The sequence below is a fragment of the Alternaria triticimaculans genome (genome assembly GCF_023758025.1).
Source record: "Alternaria triticimaculans strain BMP 0046 chromosome Unknown scaffold_12, whole genome shotgun sequence".
NCBI classification, from domain to species: Eukaryota; Fungi; Ascomycota; class Dothideomycetes; order Pleosporales; family Pleosporaceae; genus Alternaria; species Alternaria triticimaculans.
Window position 1 is genome coordinate 261,991 of NW_026055969.1, and position 22,112 is coordinate 284,102.

At 53.2% G+C, this 22,112-nt stretch overlaps 8 protein-coding genes across 8 annotated transcripts; 3 read left to right on the forward strand and 5 right to left on the reverse strand.

Annotated features, from left to right (window-relative positions):
* Nucleotides 1–551: 551 nt before the first annotated feature.
* J4E78_007613 (uncharacterized protein) lies at nucleotides 552–2,413 on the forward strand (the record flags this gene model as incomplete). The annotated part of the gene is made up of 3 exons (XM_049368218.1): nucleotides 552–725; nucleotides 781–1,314; nucleotides 1,361–2,413. The coding sequence occupies 3 exons, from the start codon at nucleotides 552–554 to the stop codon at nucleotides 2,411–2,413; spliced, it is 1,761 nt and encodes a 586-aa protein (XP_049219872.1).
* Nucleotides 2,414–3,028: 615 nt separating this feature from the next.
* J4E78_007614 (uncharacterized protein) lies at nucleotides 3,029–4,073 on the reverse strand (the record flags this gene model as incomplete). Its single annotated transcript, XM_049368219.1, has 3 exons — nucleotides 3,029–3,290; nucleotides 3,344–3,779; nucleotides 3,842–4,073. The coding sequence occupies 3 exons, from the start codon at nucleotides 4,071–4,073 to the stop codon at nucleotides 3,029–3,031; spliced, it is 930 nt and encodes a 309-aa protein (XP_049219873.1).
* A 1,054-nt stretch (nucleotides 4,074–5,127) lies between these two features.
* J4E78_007615 (uncharacterized protein) lies at nucleotides 5,128–7,288 on the reverse strand (the record flags this gene model as incomplete). Its single annotated transcript, XM_049368220.1, has 2 exons — nucleotides 5,128–7,192; nucleotides 7,242–7,288. The coding sequence occupies 2 exons, from the start codon at nucleotides 7,286–7,288 to the stop codon at nucleotides 5,128–5,130; spliced, it is 2,112 nt and encodes a 703-aa protein (XP_049219874.1).
* A 487-nt stretch (nucleotides 7,289–7,775) lies between these two features.
* Nucleotides 7,776–9,669, forward strand: J4E78_007616 (uncharacterized protein; the record flags this gene model as incomplete). The annotated part of the gene is made up of 4 exons (XM_049368221.1): nucleotides 7,776–7,798; nucleotides 7,851–7,950; nucleotides 7,997–8,364; nucleotides 8,412–9,669. The coding sequence occupies 4 exons, from the start codon at nucleotides 7,776–7,778 to the stop codon at nucleotides 9,667–9,669; spliced, it is 1,749 nt and encodes a 582-aa protein (XP_049219875.1).
* Nucleotides 9,670–13,052: 3,383 nt separating this feature from the next.
* Nucleotides 13,053–15,211, forward strand: J4E78_007617 (uncharacterized protein; the record flags this gene model as incomplete). Its single annotated transcript, XM_049368222.1, has 2 exons — nucleotides 13,053–14,841; nucleotides 14,898–15,211. The coding sequence occupies 2 exons, from the start codon at nucleotides 13,053–13,055 to the stop codon at nucleotides 15,209–15,211; spliced, it is 2,103 nt and encodes a 700-aa protein (XP_049219876.1).
* A 233-nt stretch (nucleotides 15,212–15,444) lies between these two features.
* On the reverse strand, nucleotides 15,445–17,598 carry J4E78_007618 (uncharacterized protein; the record flags this gene model as incomplete). Its single annotated transcript, XM_049368223.1, has 1 exon — nucleotides 15,445–17,598. The coding sequence occupies one exon, from the start codon at nucleotides 17,596–17,598 to the stop codon at nucleotides 15,445–15,447; it is 2,154 nt and encodes a 717-aa protein (XP_049219877.1).
* Nucleotides 17,599–18,141: 543 nt separating this feature from the next.
* Nucleotides 18,142–18,960, reverse strand: TSA1B (Peroxiredoxin TSA1-B; the record flags this gene model as incomplete). Its single annotated transcript, XM_049368224.1, has 3 exons — nucleotides 18,142–18,288; nucleotides 18,351–18,787; nucleotides 18,870–18,960. 3 exons carry the CDS (start codon nucleotides 18,958–18,960, stop codon nucleotides 18,142–18,144), a joined length of 675 nt encoding a protein of 224 aa, XP_049219878.1.
* Nucleotides 18,961–19,986: 1,026 nt separating this feature from the next.
* Nucleotides 19,987–21,834, reverse strand: J4E78_007620 (uncharacterized protein; the record flags this gene model as incomplete). The annotated part of the gene is made up of 3 exons (XM_049368225.1): nucleotides 19,987–20,317; nucleotides 20,371–21,112; nucleotides 21,165–21,834. 3 exons carry the CDS (start codon nucleotides 21,832–21,834, stop codon nucleotides 19,987–19,989), a joined length of 1,743 nt encoding a protein of 580 aa, XP_049219879.1.
* Between the last annotated feature and the right edge of the window lie 278 nt (nucleotides 21,835–22,112).

Consider the following 22,112-nt stretch of genomic DNA (forward strand, 5'->3'; position numbering starts at 1 on the left):
TCGCTAATAATATAATGTTGTAATGTTCAAATATCTTCTACGCATGCTGCAAGGTGAATGCCGAGCGTCGCTAGTGGACCCCACGATCGCGGGCACTTGTTGAAGCGTCGACGATCATCATGAGATGAACAACACTGAGGATCGCACATCACTAGATAGTCAAGTGACAGTTTATTGCGCATGCGCCAAGTCTTTCGACAATCTCTTGTCCGCGGGCTTCCGCTCTAAGCTGCGCGCGGATAGCATGTGTGAGCTACATTCGCGTGGCTTATCGGCTTCAACATCGCATGCAGGGGGCGGAAAACCATCCAAGGAAAGATGCCGATTAGGATTCAGACAGCCAGAAGCTTTCACGTGCAGCGCAAATGTGCCGACGCAACTCAACAATTGCCCAAGGTGCAAACTAGCCCTATTGATTTTTGTAGACGTCATGACTGGCAGTCTTGGTGTGGACTGATCCAGGAATACCCGAGCGTGGCGCGCTACAACGCGTCTTCTTCACAACGCTCATCGCAATTGTGCCGCTTCTCACACATCAATCCGTCTACTAAATGGGGGAGCACATCGAGAACAAGGGCACGCGCCCTAGCGCGATCGTCGTCGGTGCTGGTGCCGGAGGTGTCGCTACCGCAGCGCGGCTCGCAGCGGCAGGCTACAAAGTTACTGTAGTCGAGAAGAACGATTTCTCTGGCGGAAGATGCAGTTTGATACATCGTCACGGATATGTAAGTCGATGAACGTGCGGCAGCATCACACGACTCAACGCTAATCGTTACGCAGAGGTTCGACCAAGGTCCGAGCTTACTACTCCTACCTCGATTCTTCCATGAAACATTCGAGGATCTGGGCACCTCGCTCGATGCAGAGGGCGTCAAGCTGGTCAAATGCGAACCGAACTACAATGTTCATTTCCACGATGATACTACCTTCAAACTCTCCACCGACATCTCCATCATGAAGGCTGAAGTCGAGCGTTTTGAAGGCAAAGACGGATTCGAGCGGTACCTTGCTTTCCTGCAAGAATCACATCGACATTATGAGGTATCCATCATCCATGTGCTGAAGAAGAATTTCTACTCGTTGCTGAGCATGGTCCGTTTCGACTTCTTGTTGCATCTTTTCGAGCTGCATCCATTTGAGAGCATCTATTACCGGGCGAGCAAGTACTTCTGGACAGAGAGGTTACGGAGAGTCTTCACGTTTGCAAGCATGTATATGGGCATGAGCCCGTTTGACGCTCCGGGAACGTATAGTCTGCTGCAATACACGGAGCTGGCGGAGGGCATCTGGTATCCTATTGGCGGTTTCCATAAAGTTAGTGTACTCCATTGCAGAAAACTTTCTTTACTAACGTGATCAGGTGGTCGAGTCTCTTGTCAACGTAGGTGAGCGTTTGGGTGTCGAATTCAAGTTCAACAGCCCCATCCGCAACATACAGATATCGGACGACGGGAAACGTGCGACCGGCGTTGTTTTCGAAGATGAAAGCCAGGAGCCATTGACCGCTGATGTGGTTGTCTGCAACGCTGATCTGGCCTACGCATACAACAATCTTCTCCCTTCCACCTCGTTTGGACGAGCTCTCCTGAAACGTCAAGCGTCTTGCTCAAGCATATCCTTCTACTGGGCGCTAGACCGACAATTCCCCGAACTAAGCGCTCACAACATCTTCCTCGCGGAAGACTACAAAGAGAGCTTTGACAGCATCTTCAAGAAGCACCTGATTCCAGATCAACCCAGCTTTTACGTCAACGTGCCCTCCCGCGTCGATCCTTCCGCCGCGCCAGAGGGCTGTGATTCCATCGTTATCCTGGTCCCAGTCGGGCACTTGGAAGGCTCATCCGATGACCAACACAAGGGCTCGGGGCACACGAAAGGCCTGACCCAAGACTGGGACTCCATGGTAGCATCAGCCCGTGAAACCATCATCAGAACCATGGAAAAGCGACTCAAGATCTCGCTCGGTCCCCACATCATCGAAGAGACCATCAACACGCCCGTGACATGGAAATCCACCTTCAATCTCGACCGTGGCGCCATTCTCGGTCTCAGCCACTCCTTCTTCAATGTGCTCAGCTTCAGGCCCAAGACAAAGCATCGCAGCATCGAGGATCTGTACTTTGTCGGTGCGAGTACACACCCTGGCACGGGTGTTCCCATCGTGCTTGCTGGTGCCAAGTTGGTCACGGAACAAATTCTCCATGACCGCAATGAAATGAGCCGCATCCCGTGGCGCCCGCTGGACGCCAAGGCAGAGCCCAAGCCAGCTCCTGGTCCCCTGGATCGCACTCAGAACGGACCGTATCTTAGCTGGCTTGTCTGGATATTGTTGAGCATTGCCCTCGTGTTTGTGACGGTACCGGGTGTTTTGGTGTATCAGAAGGCTGGTAATGGGTTGCTGGGCGACTGGTAGTGTTGTCGTATGTAGTTTACTGTAGATACGGGCGTAGATAAGGGCTTTTAGTATATTAATGTTGTTGGTATACATTGTACTTGATTTAATGACCACTTTTTGTCATGGAATCCTGAGGGGTCACGATTGTGGGTGAATAGATATGAGCAACAAACGTTGGCTAGCCTGTTCATCAACGTATGCGCGGGACTTGGAGAAAGGGTTGCGGAAGTTATATAGTCAACGAATACGGCACGAATGGTGAAAATTAATGGTGTGTGCGGAATGCATACTCTAGGCGCAGAAACATGGGTTGTACAATCGAGTCTGCCTGTGTTGGTGGTATACATCAGCGGAGGGTTGGGTGGTTAATGGTCGTGCACTAGCTGTGAACATGTCAAATGAATGTATGCAGAATCATTCGGAAACACGTTTGACAAGGTAAAAAATTAATTAAGTATCTACCAGAGAGGGTATCTTGAAAGTACTCATGATTCGATCCGCGTTACAGTTCCACGTTCTCATCCCCGGTGGAATTGCAAGCGCGAAGGTCATCCTAACATTACAACTACCACCATACCTCTGATCTCTCGTTCTTGTCAGAGGCCACTGTTCACCTGAAACCCATACATTCGTTTAGACAGTGTTGTCGACGTGAGGGGCAGTGCCGTTGTACCCATCGGGGTGGGTAGCAGTTGCGCCTGAGGCAGCAGTCTCAGGCTTGATCTTCTTCTCCTGAACAACAGCGTCGGCGTCACCGTAGTCGTGGATGGCAAGACCCAGACGGGCGGGGTCGATGTTCCTGTGGCCCCACAGAAGGAGGGCACCGAAGCAGGGCTTGGCTAGGAAGTCAAGGACACCGTAGAAGACGGCTTCACTGTCGGGAGCGATGAGGTTGCTGTTCTGGTGTAAGTGACTGCACAATTATGATCGTTATTGGGTAAAACTTACGCGCCCTCGCAGACTCCCCACGCGACTGGGTACAAGATCCAGAGCAAAGTAGTCAAACTTCCGCACATCATGAAGGTCCTCTCGACATCACGGCCGAATGACTTGGCGTGGATGCGCGATTCCCATGCGAGCTGGTAGACGATGTAGAAGAGAGCGACGCAGCCGAAAACGAAGTAAGCCCACTTGTAACGGCTCTCTACGAGAGCACCGACAAGACCAGTGATGACCATGATCTCATCAACGACAACAACCCACATGATGGTAGGCCATGGCATGCCGGCAGTAAGGAGCAAGTCGATGAGCAGAAGAGGCGTGGTGATGAACCAGTCGATGTATCGGACGTAGTAGATCGAACGGTAGGTTCCTGCTACCTTGGGGTCGCTACGGGGGAATTCGACTGCGATGGGTGTGAAGCCCAAGTTGGCTCCCATGGTGACTGTGAAAGTATACAGGTCAGTACATGTCTCTTATGCTTGTGATTGGAGCTTTTTAACTTACAGTAGGCGATGCATGCGACGAAGACTACGGAAGCAGTGATGTAGTGGAAAAGACGGTCGCGACGCGCCTTGCGGTATCCAAGACCGATGAAGATGAATCCAGAAAGACCCATGGCGGCGCAGATAGCGAAGTAGAAGTCGGATCCATGTGTGGTAATGGCAATGTCTGCCGTCGCACCATTGACGGTGTTATCATTGAGGTTCAGCGCATTGTTCCTGCGAAAGAGATCCATTGCGAAAACAGTGGTAAAATGCCAAATGAATAGTATGGGCTGGAATGTACCAAGAGGACTGCTTAACGAAGACAAGAGGTAGCAGGTACTGGTTATATCTTGGACTACGCGCCCATGAGATCCAGAGATGCCATCATGACGACATACCTCGAGCGGATTGGAGCTTGATCATGCAGCATGTCAAAACCCTCAATCGACCAGGGGCCCAGACTAGGCCGGGACTTATCACTCAAGAGCCAGTGACGGTGAGTGATGGCCAGTCAGAAGCATGCGTTGTGTTTAGCATTTCCAGTTTCTCTGGTCCAAATGGCTGATTTCAGTGACGGCTGCTCGGTGCAATAGCCATGTCACACTAGGATCATCATCATCATCGACGCTAAAGATTCTGAGCATAGCGCCCGGCCTTTCCGTCTCACCACCTGAGCGAGCGCCACTAGGATTAAGCTTTATGACGTTGATCTATTGAGCTTACTTCGACATCGACTTGCATCTGTTGCATAACGCCAACCGAGCCAACTTAACGCTGGCGTTGAGTTGGCTCAAGGCTAGTTTGTGTTCTATCGTGTGTTGAGATTGTTTGATGATAGCGACATAGAGTTTCGTTGTGAGATCGTGAGAAGGGCCTTCTGGCTGCGCATCATGAGGGGAGAATGCGCATCGTGAGGGGAAGAAATGCATGGCAGCGTATCATTACCGTAACGGCAATATCATGGTGGTGTGATGTTCTTATCACTCACTGCCCAGGCAGGAATCGTTCCTATCGGGTGGTTTCCAAGGTTTACGTCAGTGCGGGAGTCGAGTAGATCAACACCTACGGCAGGGATCGGCGCAACGAAGCTTTCTGTACAAAGCGGGGCAAATCTAGATGCCGCATTGACTAGGGCAACGTCGCACATCACCAGGACAACACTCGGCACATGTGAAGAGCGGTAGTATGAAGCTTTGGATATTAAAACTCGCGGAAAGAGTTTGTCGACTACGTAAGAAGGTGGTAGCGCTAACGTCTCGAAACCATTCGATCCGTTAGACAAGTGGTCCGAACACAGAGGCGTCACTAGCCCAGACAACTAACTAGAGCTTTTCGCAAATTGCTCGATCCTGCCTCAGACTGCGTTTCTGACACGGATCGCACGCTTGCGATTTCTCGCTGTTGAGCAATGTCCTCTTCTGTAAACCAGTTCCCGTGCAAGCCGTAGGGTATTCTAGCGCCGAGTTGGATCTTGCAAACGACAGTCTGCATGTCCCGTGCATCCAATACCCATAACTCGCTCTCTGCATCCGCCTTGCATTCACCGTCTTCGTCTAACTGGTCCTCGTTAAAGACGTAGAACAGTAGGTACCCGTCTTCTTCGACAAATCCCGCTTCGTCACCACTTGCACTGTTCGCTGAACGAGGTACAAACCTCGCTTCCTGTCCAAAGTGATTTGGTGGAAGGTGGAATGCTTTGATAGGATCATCGCGGTCGTCTGATGCAAGTATCTCGTCTATTGTGCGGGTGTCGACGCAGCCATCAACAGCCTGTGGAGGTGATTTCTGGGCACGATTGAGCAGCGTTTGCACATCAACTCTTACGAGTATGTCGATCTTTGTCGCCTTGCCTAATGCCGCGCCAAACGATTCGTCGGAAGTGCTACAGCCGTAAATGTACCGTGCGCGTGACATTTCAGTGAAGGGCGAGATGGTGGGGAATTCGAAAGGGATCGCTGCCAAGGCGAACTCATGTGTGATAGTGTTCGATGAGCCCGGCGCGAGTGAGAACCGGTAGTAATACAGCCGACATTGTTCCTCGTCGTCATGTGAGATGGGAACGTTGTGGGGCGCCTTTGATGACTCTGGTTCGTTGTGGACTCCTAGCAAAGGCGAAGTTTCATCTGAATGAGATTTCTCGGGATCCTGTACATGCTCTTCGTCATCGTATTTAGCGAAGAAAGACATGGGCCTACTCGCTTGCTTGTGGCTTGGGTTTGGAGGCGGTTCAATGTTCCCGGCACTGAACACAAGAGATGCGGTAGTCAACCGACAGGCCAGCATGTTGACGGCTGATATATCGCCGGCGCTGTTGTACTCATCCCAAGTGTTGGCCGTATGAAGGATACAACAGCCGTCTGTCTCGAACCAACGTACTAATTCCGGGTGTCGCCGGGGAAAGACACCGAATCTGGCAGGTTTCTCGGGTTGGTAAAAGACAATGGGCTTGTTCATCGCCAAGTTTAATGGTGTAAGGGAGAGCGGCAGGTCCAGTATAACGGTATTGTGTCGTGACACACCGAAATCGTGCATAAGCTTACCGCCAGAGCACCCGGGCACTGGCGCGTTGATTAATCTGCTTCCCTCTGAACCTGATCTCTTTGCAACAGAGCCTTCTGCTGGAAGTAGGGAATAGTGAACGTAGGGCACGACGAAGTTGCAATGGAACAGAACCATCTCGTTCGTGACCTTGTCGACCTTGGGATGACCCGTTGTCCACTCTTTCATCCAGCTCAGTACACCAGTTCCACCAAGAGCTTCAGGCTGTTTCTCGTCGTTCTTGTCTTTGTCGCCGGGTGTAGCCTCGCCTTCGGCACGGTTACCGTCGAACCAGCCGACGGTTTCCAGGCTTGGCAACGCAATGCGCATTGGCGGTCCGCTCTCACATGTCGCCAGCGCACGTCCATCGTGGTATAGTATGCTGGTGTTGGCGACGCTGATGCGCTTGATAGCGCGTGCAGAGCCTGAGAGATGGGTCCAGAAGACGACCAGTACAGTACGTAGGATGCGCCAGAGGATAAGCAACAAGCTGGAAGCAGGGTTGACAAGGGTCGCGATGCTAGGTAGGATAGGCGTGCGTAGAGTCGGATTCTCAACGGCGGTGCGGTACACGTCGGTGGTGATGAATTGGTTGACGAACTTGACAGCGGGCTTGGTAGGGTCGGCGACAGAGCGACTGAACCAGACTCCAGCGAGCATGCCGTCGCCGTCGAACCAATGCGCTTCACGTCCCAAGTCGGAATTGGTCACGGGATTGCCGCCGTTGCGGACGTACATGCCGCCCAGCAGCTCTGGTGGAATGCGGCCGGTCCATGAGACAGGCGTAGGGGGACATGTTGTAGAGACAGGCGCGAAGTTGCCAGAGAGATATCTGGAGCGGGTTAGTCCGGCCGTGTAGGGCAATGAGCAGGAAGGCGTACGGGTGTTTAGGCGTCGACTTGCTGCTGTTCGGTCCAGGCGTGGACATTACGGCGGTATTCTTAGCTTGGCGGCATTGGAGAACGGTTTGGTTCAGGACAACGGCGCAGGCAATTCATTAGTACAGCGCGTGCAGTCTTCACGTGTCGCCGCGGCCGTTGGGGGGCAGGGCACGGAGTCAGGATCAGGAGCTGGTGACATGATATGATGCAACAATGGCAGGGCTGCCCGCTTCCACGGGTATCCGGTTGACATGTGCTCCACGGCCTTGGTCGTGATGGCGGCCGGGCAATCGTGATGTCATGTCGAGGCTTGCATGGCCGCTAGGCCGCTTGGGGCAGCGCGCATCCTTCACAGCCGCCCGAGCAGCGCCGTCTCAACCATGTTGCAAATATTCTCCATCATGGCCTCTCTTGCGCATTATCTTGTGCCTGACGCCCGCCGTGGCCTAGTCTCTCCCCCTGCCGCATTGGCTCCATGAGTGACGCCGATTGCACATCTCTCCGGCTACTCCCTTCTGCTCCCACGGTGCCATCATGGGCTTCGACTACGCGCTCGTGTACGTGACGCGCCTCCTACGTTACTCCAACATGGCTGACAGTGACGGCTAGTCATCTCAAGTACACGATCCCTCCGGCCGTGTTGCTCACCTGGCTCTACCGCCCTTTCTTTACTAAACTCGACGTGTACAAAGTCGTCTATCTGGTAGTGGTTGGTACGCGTATCCTCGTCAACATACTTCGTGCTAACACATCAGGTTGCCGTTGTCTCGACTATACCATGGGATTCCTACCTTATCCGCACCGGCATCTGGAGCTACCCCGCCCATGTCATTATTGGTCCAAAGCTGCTTGACATTCCGTTGGAAGAGGTCTTCTTCTTTGTCGTCCAGACATACAATACATCAGTGCTGTACCTTCTCCTCAGTAGGCCCACCTTTCAGCCTGTCTATCTAAGTCCGGAACGCGGCGCGTCCAATAGCCGATGGGCATACACGAAACGTACTGGCCAAATCTTCTTTCTGGGTGTCATCGCATGGGGATGGCGTTGCATCCAGGATGACAGCAAGGGCACATATACTGGACTCATTCTAATATGGGCCGGGCCCTTCCTGCTGATGCTCTGGTAAGCCAACCGCTATTGCAACCCGGATTCCTACTAATTAAGTCTAGGTCTCTCGCCTACCAGTTCATTCTGGCCCTTCCTCTGACCAATACCGCGATACCCATCATCCTTCCTACGCTCTACCTCTGGATAGTCGACACCCTAGCCTTGCGCAGAGGAACATGGGTAATCAACACAGGTACAAAATATGGTGTGCACTTGTGGGACGGTCTCGAGGTTGAGGAAGCGCTCTTCTTCCTCGTTACCAACTGCCTCATAGTGTTTGGTCAATTAGCATTTGACAATGCCCTTGCAGTGCTGTACACGTTCCCGGCCATGTTTGCGAAGCCCTCTCTGCTTCCATCACCCAAAACGCTGATGGGCGCTCTACTCACTCCATGCTCCAAGTACGATGATGCCCGCCTAATAGGCCTTAGCGAGGCTGTGCAACGTCTCAAGCGTAAAAGCCGTAGTTTCTACCTGGCCTCCGCAACCTTCCCCGGACCTTTACGGGCAGACCTGCTGCTGCTCTACTCCTTCTGCCGCGTTGCTGACGATCTGGTGGACAATGCTTCCTCCGCTGATGAAGCCAAGGCCTGGATAGCGAAACTGCGCAAGTTCCTGAACAATACGTATAGCGATTCTGCATCCAAGTCTACAGTACATGACCAAGTTCGCGAGGACTTTCCTGCTGCCACACAATCTGCGCTCCTCCAGCTTCCAGCCGTTAAGCTCTCGCATCAACCACTGGAGGACCTTCTACGCGGCTTCGAGATGGATCTTGCTTTCGATAAGGGACCCCTAATCAAGACCACGGAGGATTTGCGCTTGTATTCAGAGCGAGTAGCGGGTACTGTAGCTCAGATGTGTATTGAACTCATCTTCAACTGGTATCCGAGCGCCTTGCCCGCCGAAGAGCAGCGTGCCATAGTCACTGCTGGTAACAGCATGGGTGTCGCCTTGCAATACGTCAACATTGCACGAGACATACAAGTAGACGCTAAGATAGGTCGTGTTTATCTTCCTTTGGAATGGCTGTCTGAAGTTGGATTGAGTTACGATGAGGTGTTGAAGAAGCCAGACCACGCACAGATCGAGACGCTACGTAAGCGTCTTCTTAAGGACGCGTTTTCTTTATACGAGAAGACCAAGGTCGCAATCGAGCAACTACCAGTTGAAGCGAGAGGGCCAATCCGGGTCGCGGTCGAGAGCTACATGGAGATTGGGAGGGTGTTGAAACAGGACAATTTCAAGGTCAAGGCCGGTCGCGCTACCGTGCCTAAGCCTAGGAGGATAATGGTCGCTTGGAGAACACTTAATCGTTAATAATACAACTCGAGATGTTGATAACCTGAAAGCTCGGACATAATTTCGGACATAATCGCGCCAGCCCGCATTTGGCCGCACGTGCAGCAACGCGTTCCCCCGACTTAGATCTAATGTGAACTATCTCCTCATCATCAACCATACCTGCGAACAAACCAAACAAGCGTGACATGTACCAAAACCGGCTACTAGATCCAGCGGGCGCATCACTCGCCGCTACCAGCAGGAAGCGAAAGGGCGGACCGCGAATCGTAAACCGGCCTGCAAAGGGCAATTACAAGAAACTCCTGTGGTTCAAGCAGCCCTGTGAGTGCTCACGCAGGCCCCTGTCTCGGATCTCGATCCAGGTCTGACGTATACAGTTCCCGATAACTACACAGATGAAACGACATTTCTTGATCATCTCCAGCGCAATCCAAGATTACAGCCCTATGAGTTCTGGTCGCTGATGGGTGATGCCACGGTTATTGTGCAGCATCTTGCGACAGTGGTTATCTTTTGTTGCTGTTTTGTGGCTATCATCCACGACAGAGTATCACCCGTCGCGGTAGTGGGGTGGGCTACTTTGTGCACAGTTCTAGCCTGGTTCTTATGGGATCATTGGATGGGACAGGAGTTTGAGACCGTCTCCAATGTGGCATCGACACCCGCTTCAGACTCAGACCAAGCTGCAACCAAACCATCGTCGGCACTTTCAGGACGAACTCAACAGCGCTTGGCGACTGCCAAATCAGCGTTGTTGATTTATGCGGCTTTACTTGGACTCAGTCCTATTCTCAAGTCACTTACGCGCTCTACGACAAGCGATTCGATATGGGCGCTGAGCACATGGCTCCTCATGATGAACGTTGCCTTTTTCGACTACAGTGCAGGCACAGGCGCACAGTATGAACGACACTAGTCTTTTGGATGTACGTACGGCTAAGTTGTATGACTACAGATTACCAGCTTCGATATCCACGAATTCGGCCATGATGGCGTCGGCTGTTCTTGCATCACGCCTGCCATCCACCACACACGTCTTCTCGTTGACCCTCTTCTCCATCGAAATATACGGTCTATTCCCAATCTTCCGTCGGCAGCTCCGCGCTCGATCTCCGTGGGGTCATCTCGCCCTGACCATCACTCTAGTAACTGGCGCGTGGGGTGGTCTTTTTGTCACCTTGACAGGTGGGGGTCGCAGTACATTCTTGGCAGGTGCGATCGTAGGGGTCATCCTCACTGTGTTGAGCATGGGGGTCTGCAGTTGGTGGCTCATCGGTCTCCAGAAGTACAAGAATGAGATTTATGGTCCGTGGGACCCAGCGAGGCCCATCATTCGGCGGCATTGGGATTAGATGTTTTATCCACGGACTCTTCTCCATAGGTGTGGCGATTCTCGCAGGCAAAGAAGGAACATTCTCCGCTCGGTGGCAAGAATTTTGTGCTGCTCTCGTTCTGTGGAGCTCGTACACCTTGTGCGGCAACGCTTTCGTGTAAACCCGGCTTGGAGATTACTTCGAGTTGTAATCTGCCGTTTTGTCGCTGCCACTTGACGGTGTTGTTGCTGCCGGTTTTGGTGACACACTTATTCATTCGAGTAAGCAGGTCGCGGGTTCCAACGTCATCTCCACCAACAAAATGGACTGGCGACCATGGCAGTTTTCGTTCCATCGCCTTGCCTCTGCTCGTTCCAGTCACAACAATTCTGTCCAAGCTCTCGAGCTCCGATAGCATGCTTCGCAGAAATTTCCAAAGTTCACTCCGAATTACAGCGACTGATAGTTGAAATGCCATGTCAGTATATATCTCACATGAAGTTATGACTGAGAGTACTCACTAACTGGCCATGCCTCCAGGTTGATCCGCAAGCACCGTAGACCGGCTGCGTCAGCGCGCAATGAATTCAAGCCTCCATTCTTTGCTAGCGCAACGTATTGCAGCCACTCACGCGCAATGTGAGGGCGATCGGAGTTCAACTCTCGCAAGTCAATTTCGATGTCCTGGATGCGCGTTCTGTATTCCAAAGGAAGCGCACACAGGAAAGCCCGCATCATGGTCAGATTCGAGAAACGGAAAGTGTTTTGCGCGAATAGTGGACGGCGGTCGATCTCGTGGTAGGTTCTACGGCATGTCTGAAGCAGAGCAGCGCCTGGTGTCGTACGAACGGCATTATCATCTCGCGTTTTGGAACCGTCGATTCGGGGGTCGATTATGGGGGTGTCGGCAACGAAACACAATCCAAATATGATGTGTTTGATTTCTGCTGGCAGTTGGAGGAGTGCAGATTGCGGCTGGAGATTACTAGGAGGCGGGACAATGACAGCCATGATTCTAGTAGAATGCGAAAAACGTTTGTAACAATTGAATATGGTATCACCTCAGCTTTAAGTGACATCTAGAACAGCGCGGCTCGTGCTGATGGTCACGGCCTATAAGCTGCTGTCATGGTTTGTTTATCTACGCATCGTGGCGCTCTGCCGATACACCACTTCAGCTCGAGCTGAAATCTTTTCACCAGACGGATAGGCTAAGCATTAAGGTACCAAGCATTCCCTGGTCATGTCCGTAGAATGCTCGATATTTCCATGTCAGGTAGCTGAAGCGGTGAGTTGAGACCCACAGTTCCTGTCTTCGCCGATGGGGACGTTGATTTCGGCGCGTTACGGAGCTGGAGCGGCTCAACATAAGTTTCTGATAGAGGTTCTTCGGCGTTTCTAGCGCTCGCTTGACGCTGTGACGCAAGATAAGAATCATGACTGTGATTCAGTGCGGACGGATGTGTTGGAGTCGGGAAAGCCTCCCTCTCCACTTTCGACGTACGTGCACGTCAAACCAACGACATCTTTTGTACCGTGATGCTACAAGGAACGCACGGAGCTGCTCCACGATGTACGCAGGCGCCTACCCAATCTCCGGCACCAAAGAGAAGGCCGAATTGAGCAGCGGTTTTGGCCCCCAATGCAAACATGAGCGAGGCTGAAAGGAGCGGCAATGGTGTGGCAGCTTCCAGCCATCGCAATTTTCGTGGCGCCGTGCACTGGACCGAAGTGTTCAGCGCGTAAACCTCGACCACGAGAATTGACATTAGTCTCATCAATTGAGCAGCGAAAGATCAAGGCCATGTCTTTGCGGCCAGACGACAAGTCAAGGCGGTCGCGGTCCAAATCGCCTGGGCGCGGTCGAGAGGGTGCGCGCTCACGCAGCCGTGACGGGCGCGAGCCTCAGCGATACAAAGGTGCAGCTGACAACGGCGCTGCAACCCCGCAGTATGAGATTAGGCAGCCGGGTCAGCAATATGCGACGTGAGTACTGCGCGAAAAGCGTCTGCCAGATGTCTGCGACAGACATTGCGGGACTTGAACTGAGAAATGGCGACCAGACCAGCCAGCGAACCCATTACCATGGGGAACTACACCGATCTCCCTCCCCACGAGAGACCAGGGTATACCCAGTCCGCCTCGTTCGCCCATCCTGCCACCACGGCACCCAACTCGGCGGGCGTCGCGTATGCGCAGCCGGGCAACGTCCAGTATGCGCCGACCGCCCAAGGCTTTGCCTACACCGCAACGTCGGCATCCCACAACGCGCCCACGCGCACCCCGACGGCGACAGCGAAGACCAACGGCGCTTTCCAGTATGCGAGCCCGCCCACGAACATCCAGTATACCGCGAAACCTGTGGGCAGCAACAACCAGCCGCCGCCAGTCGTGCGGCACAACTCCCAGCCCATAAGCCCTTCCTACCCTCCGACGCCCCAACTCCAGTATACAGCCGTGCCCCAGGCCCCTTCCTCGCAATCGCAGTATGCATCGCAAGCTCCCCCGTCGCAGTCTCAGTATGCATCGCACGCGCCGCCTCCGCAGTCCCCGTACGCATCACAGGCCCCTCCATCGCCATCTCAGTATGCGACCATGCCACAGGCTCCTCAGCCGCCCCCAGCCGACCAGTCCTTCTACCCGCCTCCTCCCATGGGCAGCCACTCGCCGCGCCCTGATCATCACCGAGCGGCTTCCTACTCGGGGCCAATGAGCACACACGACGGCCGTAATGTAGTAGAGATGCGTCCACAAGGTCACCTTGGCGCAGGCGACAGGCCGGATGGGCTGCGCATGGATAGGCTGTCCGTCAGCGGGAACAGACCCGATATACAAACCATCATTCCAGGAGGCATGCCTGGGGGATTCCCCTCCGGACTACCACCGCCGAGTCCACTGCTCGAAGCGTACCATGGAACGTATCAGTCCATTAGCCCTATGCCTCAGGCGCTGATGCTAGATGACGATCTTGACCATCTGCCTCCTCTCGATACTCTCTCCCCTCGTGAGTCTGGTCATGGCCGCCGTCGCCGTGCTCATTCCACCTCCTCGCGACGAACGCCCAGCCCTTCGAGGTCCTCCCGGCATACCGACAAGCTGGCAATGGCTGCATATGGCCGCGACGAGCGCCTCCCAGAAAAGGAGAAACGAAAAGCGAGAATATACGATGCCACTGATGACGCTCTAGCCCTAGTCGACGCACTGGCGGCGCGGACGCCAGATGTGGAGACTATATGCGAGATCCTCCCAATCCTCACGCACGACCAGATGCTCGAGTTACGAGCCGAGTACAAGCGACACTGCAAAGTACAAGGCAGGGGTATCAACATCGCCAAACACATCAAGTTGAAGACCAACGGCAATTTCGGAAAAATTGCCTACGTGACTGCCCTAGGCAAATACGAAGGCGAGGGCTACTGGGCAAACTATTGGTACCAGTCCAACTCGGCGAAGAGAGAGCTCCTCATCGAATCGCTAATGGGTCGACAAAACCACGAGATCCGCGAAATCAAAGATTCATTCAAAGACAAGCGCTACAGCGACTCCCTCATCCGCTGCATGGACAAGGAGCTCAAAGCCGACAAGTTCCGTAAAGCCGTGCTGATGGCACTGGAAGCCAATCGGCAGGAAGAAAGCGATGTGTGGCCGGTGGAATATCGCAATCGCGATGTCGATACTCTATACAAAGCCATCCGAGCCAGGGAAGGCGGAGAAAGTGCCATGCTCAGTATTGTCATCATGCGAAGTGACGCACATCTGCGCGAGGTGCTGAGGACATATGAAAGAAAGTACCAAGGCAATTTCGCGAGAGACGCTCTCAAGAAGAGCAACAATTTGGTCGGTGAAGTCATTGCGCACATCCTCAATGGCGTCAGTAAGTGTTCTCCCATGCCTCCCAGCTCTTGGTTATATACTAACTACGCGTCCCAGTCAACCGTCCTGCAAGAGATGCCATGCTCCTCCACCACGCTCTCGTCGACCTAATGGAGCCCGCAAACGACGGCCGCTCCTCCAACAGTCGCCTGTCCTCGCGCGAAGCAACATCCAGCAAGCATGAACGCCAACAGCGAGTCGAACTACTCATCTCGCGTCTTGTGAGATTACATTGGGACCGGCAACATCTTCTTAGAGTCAAGGCGGAGTACGAGGAAAAGTACGGCCGTGTCGTTGAAGAGGATGTGGAAGAGGCTACTAGAGGAGACTTCCGAGAATTTGCTATTAGTATCTGCCAGACTGCGAGATAGGAAATTTGGGCCATGGTCGGTTTGAACAAGTGATACCCGGGTTTATGTGGGAGAAGGGCATGGGTCGTGTAGACGGGATGGATTGGTCTGCAATTGAGCTCTCGAGAGTACCGAATTGGAAAATTATACTGAAGTTTGTCGTTGTATCGAGCAGTCCCTATCCTGCCAACATGAGGTGGCTATTTGACCGTCTACCTTCGTTCCCCACTGCACATGCGACACAACAGCCTATGCTAAGATCGATGCCTATACATCCCATACGTCGGAACCCTCTCACCACCCAATAGCCAACTATCCGCCTCAGGCAGCACCATCCCCCTCCCACCATCCATCTGCTGCTGACCTCCCCCTCCTCCTCCGAGAAACCCGTTCATCCCCCCCTCACCACCATTACCACCACCACCACCACCGGACCCGCCCCCGCCAGCACCCTTAGTACCAAGACCAGCACCAAGCCCATTCCCCGTCGACGCCGAAGCAGAAGCCGCAGAAGTAGCGGGCAAGGCGAACAGAGACGACGGATTCGCATCCGCCCAACGGAGAATATTCCGACTTAGTGTTATTGGGCTTTCGTCGCCAACGGTGCTCATGTCTTGTGTGAGGTCGGTGTCTGGGTCGTCGAAGGGTAGGGTAGGGAGGGGGTCGGAGAGGTAGGAGGAGGGGTTGAAGGGTTTTAGGGCGGGGTTGAGATTATTGACGTTGTTGGTGGTGGTGTTGTTGGAGATTGGACAATGCGATGGCATGTTGGTGTTTGGTCCGTTGTTGTTGAAGAGATTCACGTCTTTTGCTAAGATGGTAATGTCGTTCTGCGAGTGACTTGATTTCGCGTGGTGCGAAGGGTTCTGGAGTGGATTGTGGTCTGGTTGTTGCGAAGAATCGTCCTGTTTCTCTTGTTCTTGTGCTTGTTTCGATAGTGTACGTTCCTTCTCTTTTGGTTTGAGTTTGTATCCTGCTTTGGCGTACTTGTCTGGATACCGGATTCTGAATCGATCGCGTAGGTCTGTTGGATGCCGAGTTGCAAACCCTAGATCCTCGTCGTCGCGCATCGAGTGCCATACAGACCCGTATTTTTCAAAGCCCTTGAGCAGGTTAACGTCGTCGCGTGCGCTAAAGGCCCGGCGTGGTCGACGTGTGGTTTTTGAAAATGGTTCTCGGATACCGAGCTCGGCTAGATCCAGCTGCGTAGTAGCCTTATTGCGAGTAGCTCCACGTTGCTGGTTCTCGGTCGGGTTGGGAGAATTCGAAATGAGGTTGTTATCGGAGTACCGTTCGCTAATGGGAAGAGAATGCTGGTGAGTGTAAATGGCTTGATCTGGCAAATCCGGTGGTGTCTCAACCATGCTTATCTTCTCTTTTCCCTTGGTCTTTGGCTGCCGTGGCTTCAGACCTTCACCAGGGCAGCATACACGAAAGCGGTCTTTTAGATCAACGGCGGTGCGATTGTTAAATGCAAAGTCTTGGTCCTGTAGTATCTTCTTCCAGTTGCCTATACCGTACCTGCTGACACCTAAAAGCAGATCTTTAGTCTCTTGTTCAGACCACTTGTTTCGTTTCTTTCCACGCTTGGGCTGTAACAGCGCTTCAGAGTCCTTGGAGGCATTTGCTGCTACATCTGTCTCATGGGCCACATCTATTATACTAGAAGATACAGGCGGAACTGACGCTTGCAGAAATGATGGGGTTTCGGCATTTTGAACAGTTCTGTTGTAGTCCATGGCATTCCCCTCGAGAAAGGCATGCTCATCCACATCCTTGGTCCTGGACTCTTCAAAACGTGCATCATACCCTCTGTCGCCCGCGAAAGCATTCTTTTCCCCAGTGATCGGTGGGAAGAGCCTGCCCTCAGGCGGCAGTGGCGGGGGTTGATGCAAGCCCTGTAGCAACGGTGGGATTCTAGGTCGCTTCGCTGTCCGCTTGGGAGGCTGCGGTAACCTCGGTAGTTTGATGACAGCTGGGCTGCATCCTGTGTTTTCTGGCTGAAGAAACTGTTGCTCTTGATCCCATCTTTGCCTCGCATGATCCGGGCTATCCAGAAGCAAATCAACTAGCCTTCCACTGAAAGGTGTTGTTGATGGGGCAAAGGTGGATGGCACGGGTTGTGCGGCCTCTAGCACATTCGCCTCATCGTTCAATACCTGTGCTATCGGAGCACTGGGCATCGATCGTGTGGCATATAGCCTCTCCTGTCCATCTCTTCGGAGGTCGTTCGACTGAGCGGTTTCAGGAGATGCGTTCGTTAGCATGAGCGCTTTTGGGCGTACGAAGCTGTGATTAATGTGGTGTGATGGTCGTTGCGAGCCAGGTGAGCTCATGTTCGATGGCTCTGTGAAGTACGACATGCTGCTTTGGTTCGAGATGTCCAGTAGCGTATTCAGGCGTGGCTCCATGATTGGAGGCCCTTCTTGTGGGCTATGTCGAAAGAGGTACAGATCCGTAGCGTTCGCGTTGTTTCCGTAGCGCCAAGCGGAAGCTAACGCGCATCCTTCGCAATGTCGCGACAAGCTTACGACTTAATTATTTGACAGAAGTTCTGGAGCTTTTTCATCTTGCTAAAGCCATTTGTGCGCTCACGTAGGAACCCGATACCTGTTGCAAATCAAGTGACGAAGATCAGTCTTCCGAACTAAGCCTTCACGATACACGCAGTGCCATGAGGTTCAGGGCAGCATTTGATTTAAAGTTTTGAACATTGTATAGAGTGGATTCTATTGGTATGATGGGCGTAGCTGAGCCGAAGACCGCAACCAGAGAACCAACGCGACAGCGGCAGAACAACGCCGATCAATGCAACTAATCACAGATGAAAGACGAGACGCATTTGCTAATATCGCAGGATCAAAGCACGCCAAAACATCTGCATTTCATGCAGTTCCTGGAAGAAGGAAGATCAGCACACTGTTTTCGAAACATTGAGGTCTGGCCGGCCATTATCAACGCGCCGAAGAAGTCGTACCGTTTGTCTTTGCGGCGACGTCAGACATCTTGGTGTCAGTATGGAGCTTCTCGAGGTATTCCTTGTTGCCTGCGGGGGTCGCTTTGATGGTTTCGTCACCCGGGTTCCAGTTAGCAGGGCAGACCTAGTGAAACTATGTTAGCATACAGCGTACTTGGGAGTGCATGGAAATAGGAAGCAACGTACCTCGCCGTACTTGTCGGTGAACTGGAAGGCATCGATCAAGCGAAGGGTTTCGTCGACCGATCTTCCAACAGGAAGGTCGTTGATCGTGATCTGTCGTACGATGCCATTCGGGTCGATCAAGAACAGCCCTCGCAACGCAATCCCCTCCTCTTCGATCAGCACACCGTAGTCCTTTGCAATGCTGTGGTTCTTGTCGCTCAGCAGAGGAATATTGATTTTGCCCAGGCCTCCTTCCTTCTTGCTTGCGTTTGTCCAAGCAAGCAAGCTATACTCGCTGTCTGTGCTGGAGAAGACGACGCTGGCGCCACGGGCAGCGAAATCGGATGCGCGTTCACTAAAGGCAAGGATCTCGGTCGGGCAAACGAAAGTCCAGGCCATGGGGACGAAACCGAGGACGAGCCATTGCTTGGTGGATGTGTAGGCTGTTAAGCTGAGGTCTAAGAGATGTCAGTACGTTGCTCTGACTGATAGGCAATCGGAAGGAAGGAGAAAGGTGCAAGACGGTAATCAGTCGCATACCTTCAAATGTGCCATCGACGACTGCAGTGCCAGAGAAATGAGGCGCGGGCTTCTGGACCCGCGCCTTAGGTTGGTACGCTGTAAAAGCCATTGCGACTGTCCGTACAATACAGAAGGACGACGCGACAAGATTGGCGATACAGGCGGTATCAACACTGTTCGTAAGATTCGAGATAAGACGATTCGCGGGGACTCGTTATCAGTGTTGCACCTCGGCGGGATTGGCGTAGGTAAGGGATTGGCTGGGCCCTTGGATGTTCAACGGCTGCGGTAAACTTTGGGGTTGATGTAAAGTCGGACGTCGATCAAGGTGTCGGACTAGGTAGGTTTATGCTGCGACGGACGGAAAAGGGCGCGACACGTCAGGCGAATAGGAATAGAGGTAAAAGAGTATTCAAGATCAGCAGACAATTTGCGACAGATGTCAAAACGCGATGTCGAGGGCGACTAGCCGCAGGAAGGTAAGCGTCGACGCCTTGTGCACGTTTCCGAGGTATGAGGCTACTCTAGCTGGCACAGCGTGTCTTCGGCGACTTCGGGGGTTTGCGAGATTCTCGGAGAAGGCGCAGGCATCTGATCCCTCAAAGCTTTGCTAGTTCACCCCGGGCCGCAGCCGTTACACATGGCCTGACATATCGCACCAGCTAACATGTCCCTCTATCGGCGTCTTCGGCATGCTGAGTCGAGGCTCGGCCTGCTTACAGAACGGTCCCAGACCATCTGATGACTGACAACTGCGAGCCGCTAAAGTTCTTTCACCCAATAACTTCAAGTCATAACCAGCCAACTGTTGCAGGCCGCTCGTGAGCAAACCCTTGCATAGTTTGATCCTTCTTTGAGCGGTCTGAGACATGTACTGCGGCGCAAACGTACCTGCATGCGCTCCAGACGGCGTGGCTTACACTGGTGCATCAGGCCACCCACTATTGGCCGATCAGCACGCCTGGTCACGGGAGAACGCGCGAGCGCGGCACATACGTGCGCAAGCGGCTTGGAGATGGATTGTTGCCATGTTTCTGGGTCCAAAAGTTTTTGATCAGCAGCCTATAGCCGCGCAATGTGCCTTCATCTAAATTCAAGCTTTGCATCTATATCGTACACTTCGTAGGTCATCTACCTATCCAGCGATCCTCCATGCCCTTAGCGGCAACGCCTGTATGCGCATAACGGCAGGTTTGATGTAGCCCCAGAACGTCACTACACCAATCACAATACACAGAATATTCACAATATAGTATCCGTCACTCGTGACGTTGCAGACACCCCCGCCTGCCTGGCAGCGATGCTTCTCTGCCTCTAGGGAGCAAGAGAAGGCCTGTGTGATAAGTGGCCCCTTCAAAAGATCTGCCTTGGGAACATCCGTAGGTGGTATGCAGGTTGCCGAGGTGAACATGTCGACGGCTTTGAGGACAAAGTAGCGTGGGAATGTACCCCCAAGGTTTGAGACGCTATAATGTTGTTAGTGATACGTAGAGAGAGAGAGCAGGGGAATGAAACTTACGTAGCGAGCAGCGTCATGTAGGTACCACCGATGAGCGGGTCAGAGATCTTTGCGTGGAACGCGCTGACTGCGACGAACATGACCGTATTCATAAAGGTCGACAGCACATGCTCAGCGATGACTAGCATCAGGAAACCAGACGATGCTCCTCCAGCCGGGAAGATGGACACGACAAACTGCGCGAACCCAGCAGCCACCAGGCGGCCGATGAACGACCAACACCAGATGTGCATCGGCGGGTAGGTCTGGCACCATTTTCCGATGTAGTAGCCTAGAAAGACCTCGACGGGAAAGTCTACAAGAATAACGAGAGACAACTGCTCCTGCTTGAGGCCCTTGTCTAGGAGCTTCAGACTTGTGACAGCATCGTTGGCTTGGAACCCGATCTTGGCGATGAGGTGGATGATGATGAAGCTTTGAATGTTCTTCAACTTCAAGATGCCCCACATGGTACGGTAAACCTCGCTGATGCCATCGCCGTTCTTGTCGCGGTCTTCGCGTTTCATGACTGCCAGTCCAAGAGTGACTATCAGATATGCCCACCCCCAGAAGCTCAGATAGCCATCAAGCTCCATGATGCCGGTGTCTGCAGGAGTGCTGCGGAACCACTTGTTCGCGAAGTCTTTGGAGTTGAAGGCCAGGAAGACGGTGTAGGAAAGGAACTGGCCTGCGGTCAGGCCGACGGTTTGCGCAGTCGATGCGTATGCGAGGTTCTCCTTGGAGAGAAGGGTCAGCGCCCAGCCTGTTCGCAATTAGCTTCGTGCATGCCAATCGTAGAAATGGCAGTGTCTTACCATCCACAGCAATGTCCTGAGTGGCACAAAGGAATACGAGCGCAAACCACCACCACGTAAAAGTCCAAACCCCGCTGTCAGTCTCGCCGGCCTCCTTCATCATGCGGTTGATGTTCTTGCCCAGCCAGATCATGGAGAAGCCAGAGATGGTCTGGATGGGTAAGATCCAACTCTTCCGGCGTCCGACTTTTGGTGACCATACCGCGTCCACGATGGGACTCCATAGAAGTTTTAGCGAGTACGGGTAGGCTGCGAGCGAGAAGACACCAATGGCAGCGTAGGACACGTTGTGTTTGAGCAGGAATGGCACAGAGCCGTGTGCCAGACCCATGGGTATGCCCTGCAGGAAGTACAGCAGCACGAGGAGGAGGAAGTTGCTCTGGTCCTTCTTGGACAGCTCGAAGAAACCTTTGGACGTCCCTTCGTCTTCTTGGCCCAGCTTGGGCACATCGTCATCGAGCGAAAAGTTGGAGTTTCCCATGAGGGATGCAGCCTGGCTCGATGGCGAATTGCTGTCAAAGGACGAATGCTTGCGCCGATGTTCCAACATGGCGCTGTTCATGGCCGTGGAATTTGCATTTCCGTTCTTCTTCTCCTGCAGCGAGTCGGTGGAGCTCTGCTCACGTAGTACAGAGCCGCGGTTCTTGGATCGCGAGGCGCGTTTGCTCATTTGGGTGCGTCGGTGGCGTGCGTCCGATGAGGAGGGGTTTTGGCGGTGGAGTTGGGTGGGTAGGTAATAGGAGTCGCGCGGGTGATAGGTGGCTGAAGTCCGGGACTGAGATTGGCGAAGCGTAGGAAAGAAGACGCAAACTCTGGGTTGCGACGGATGTTTAGAGAGCGACTAGTGAATGACAAGAAACGTGTTAGTAGCCGGGTAACAGTATGCAGTAACGATGGCCACTGGCTCTGAATGCCTGGGCGGATACGGAACCGTGTCCTCTAGTCTCG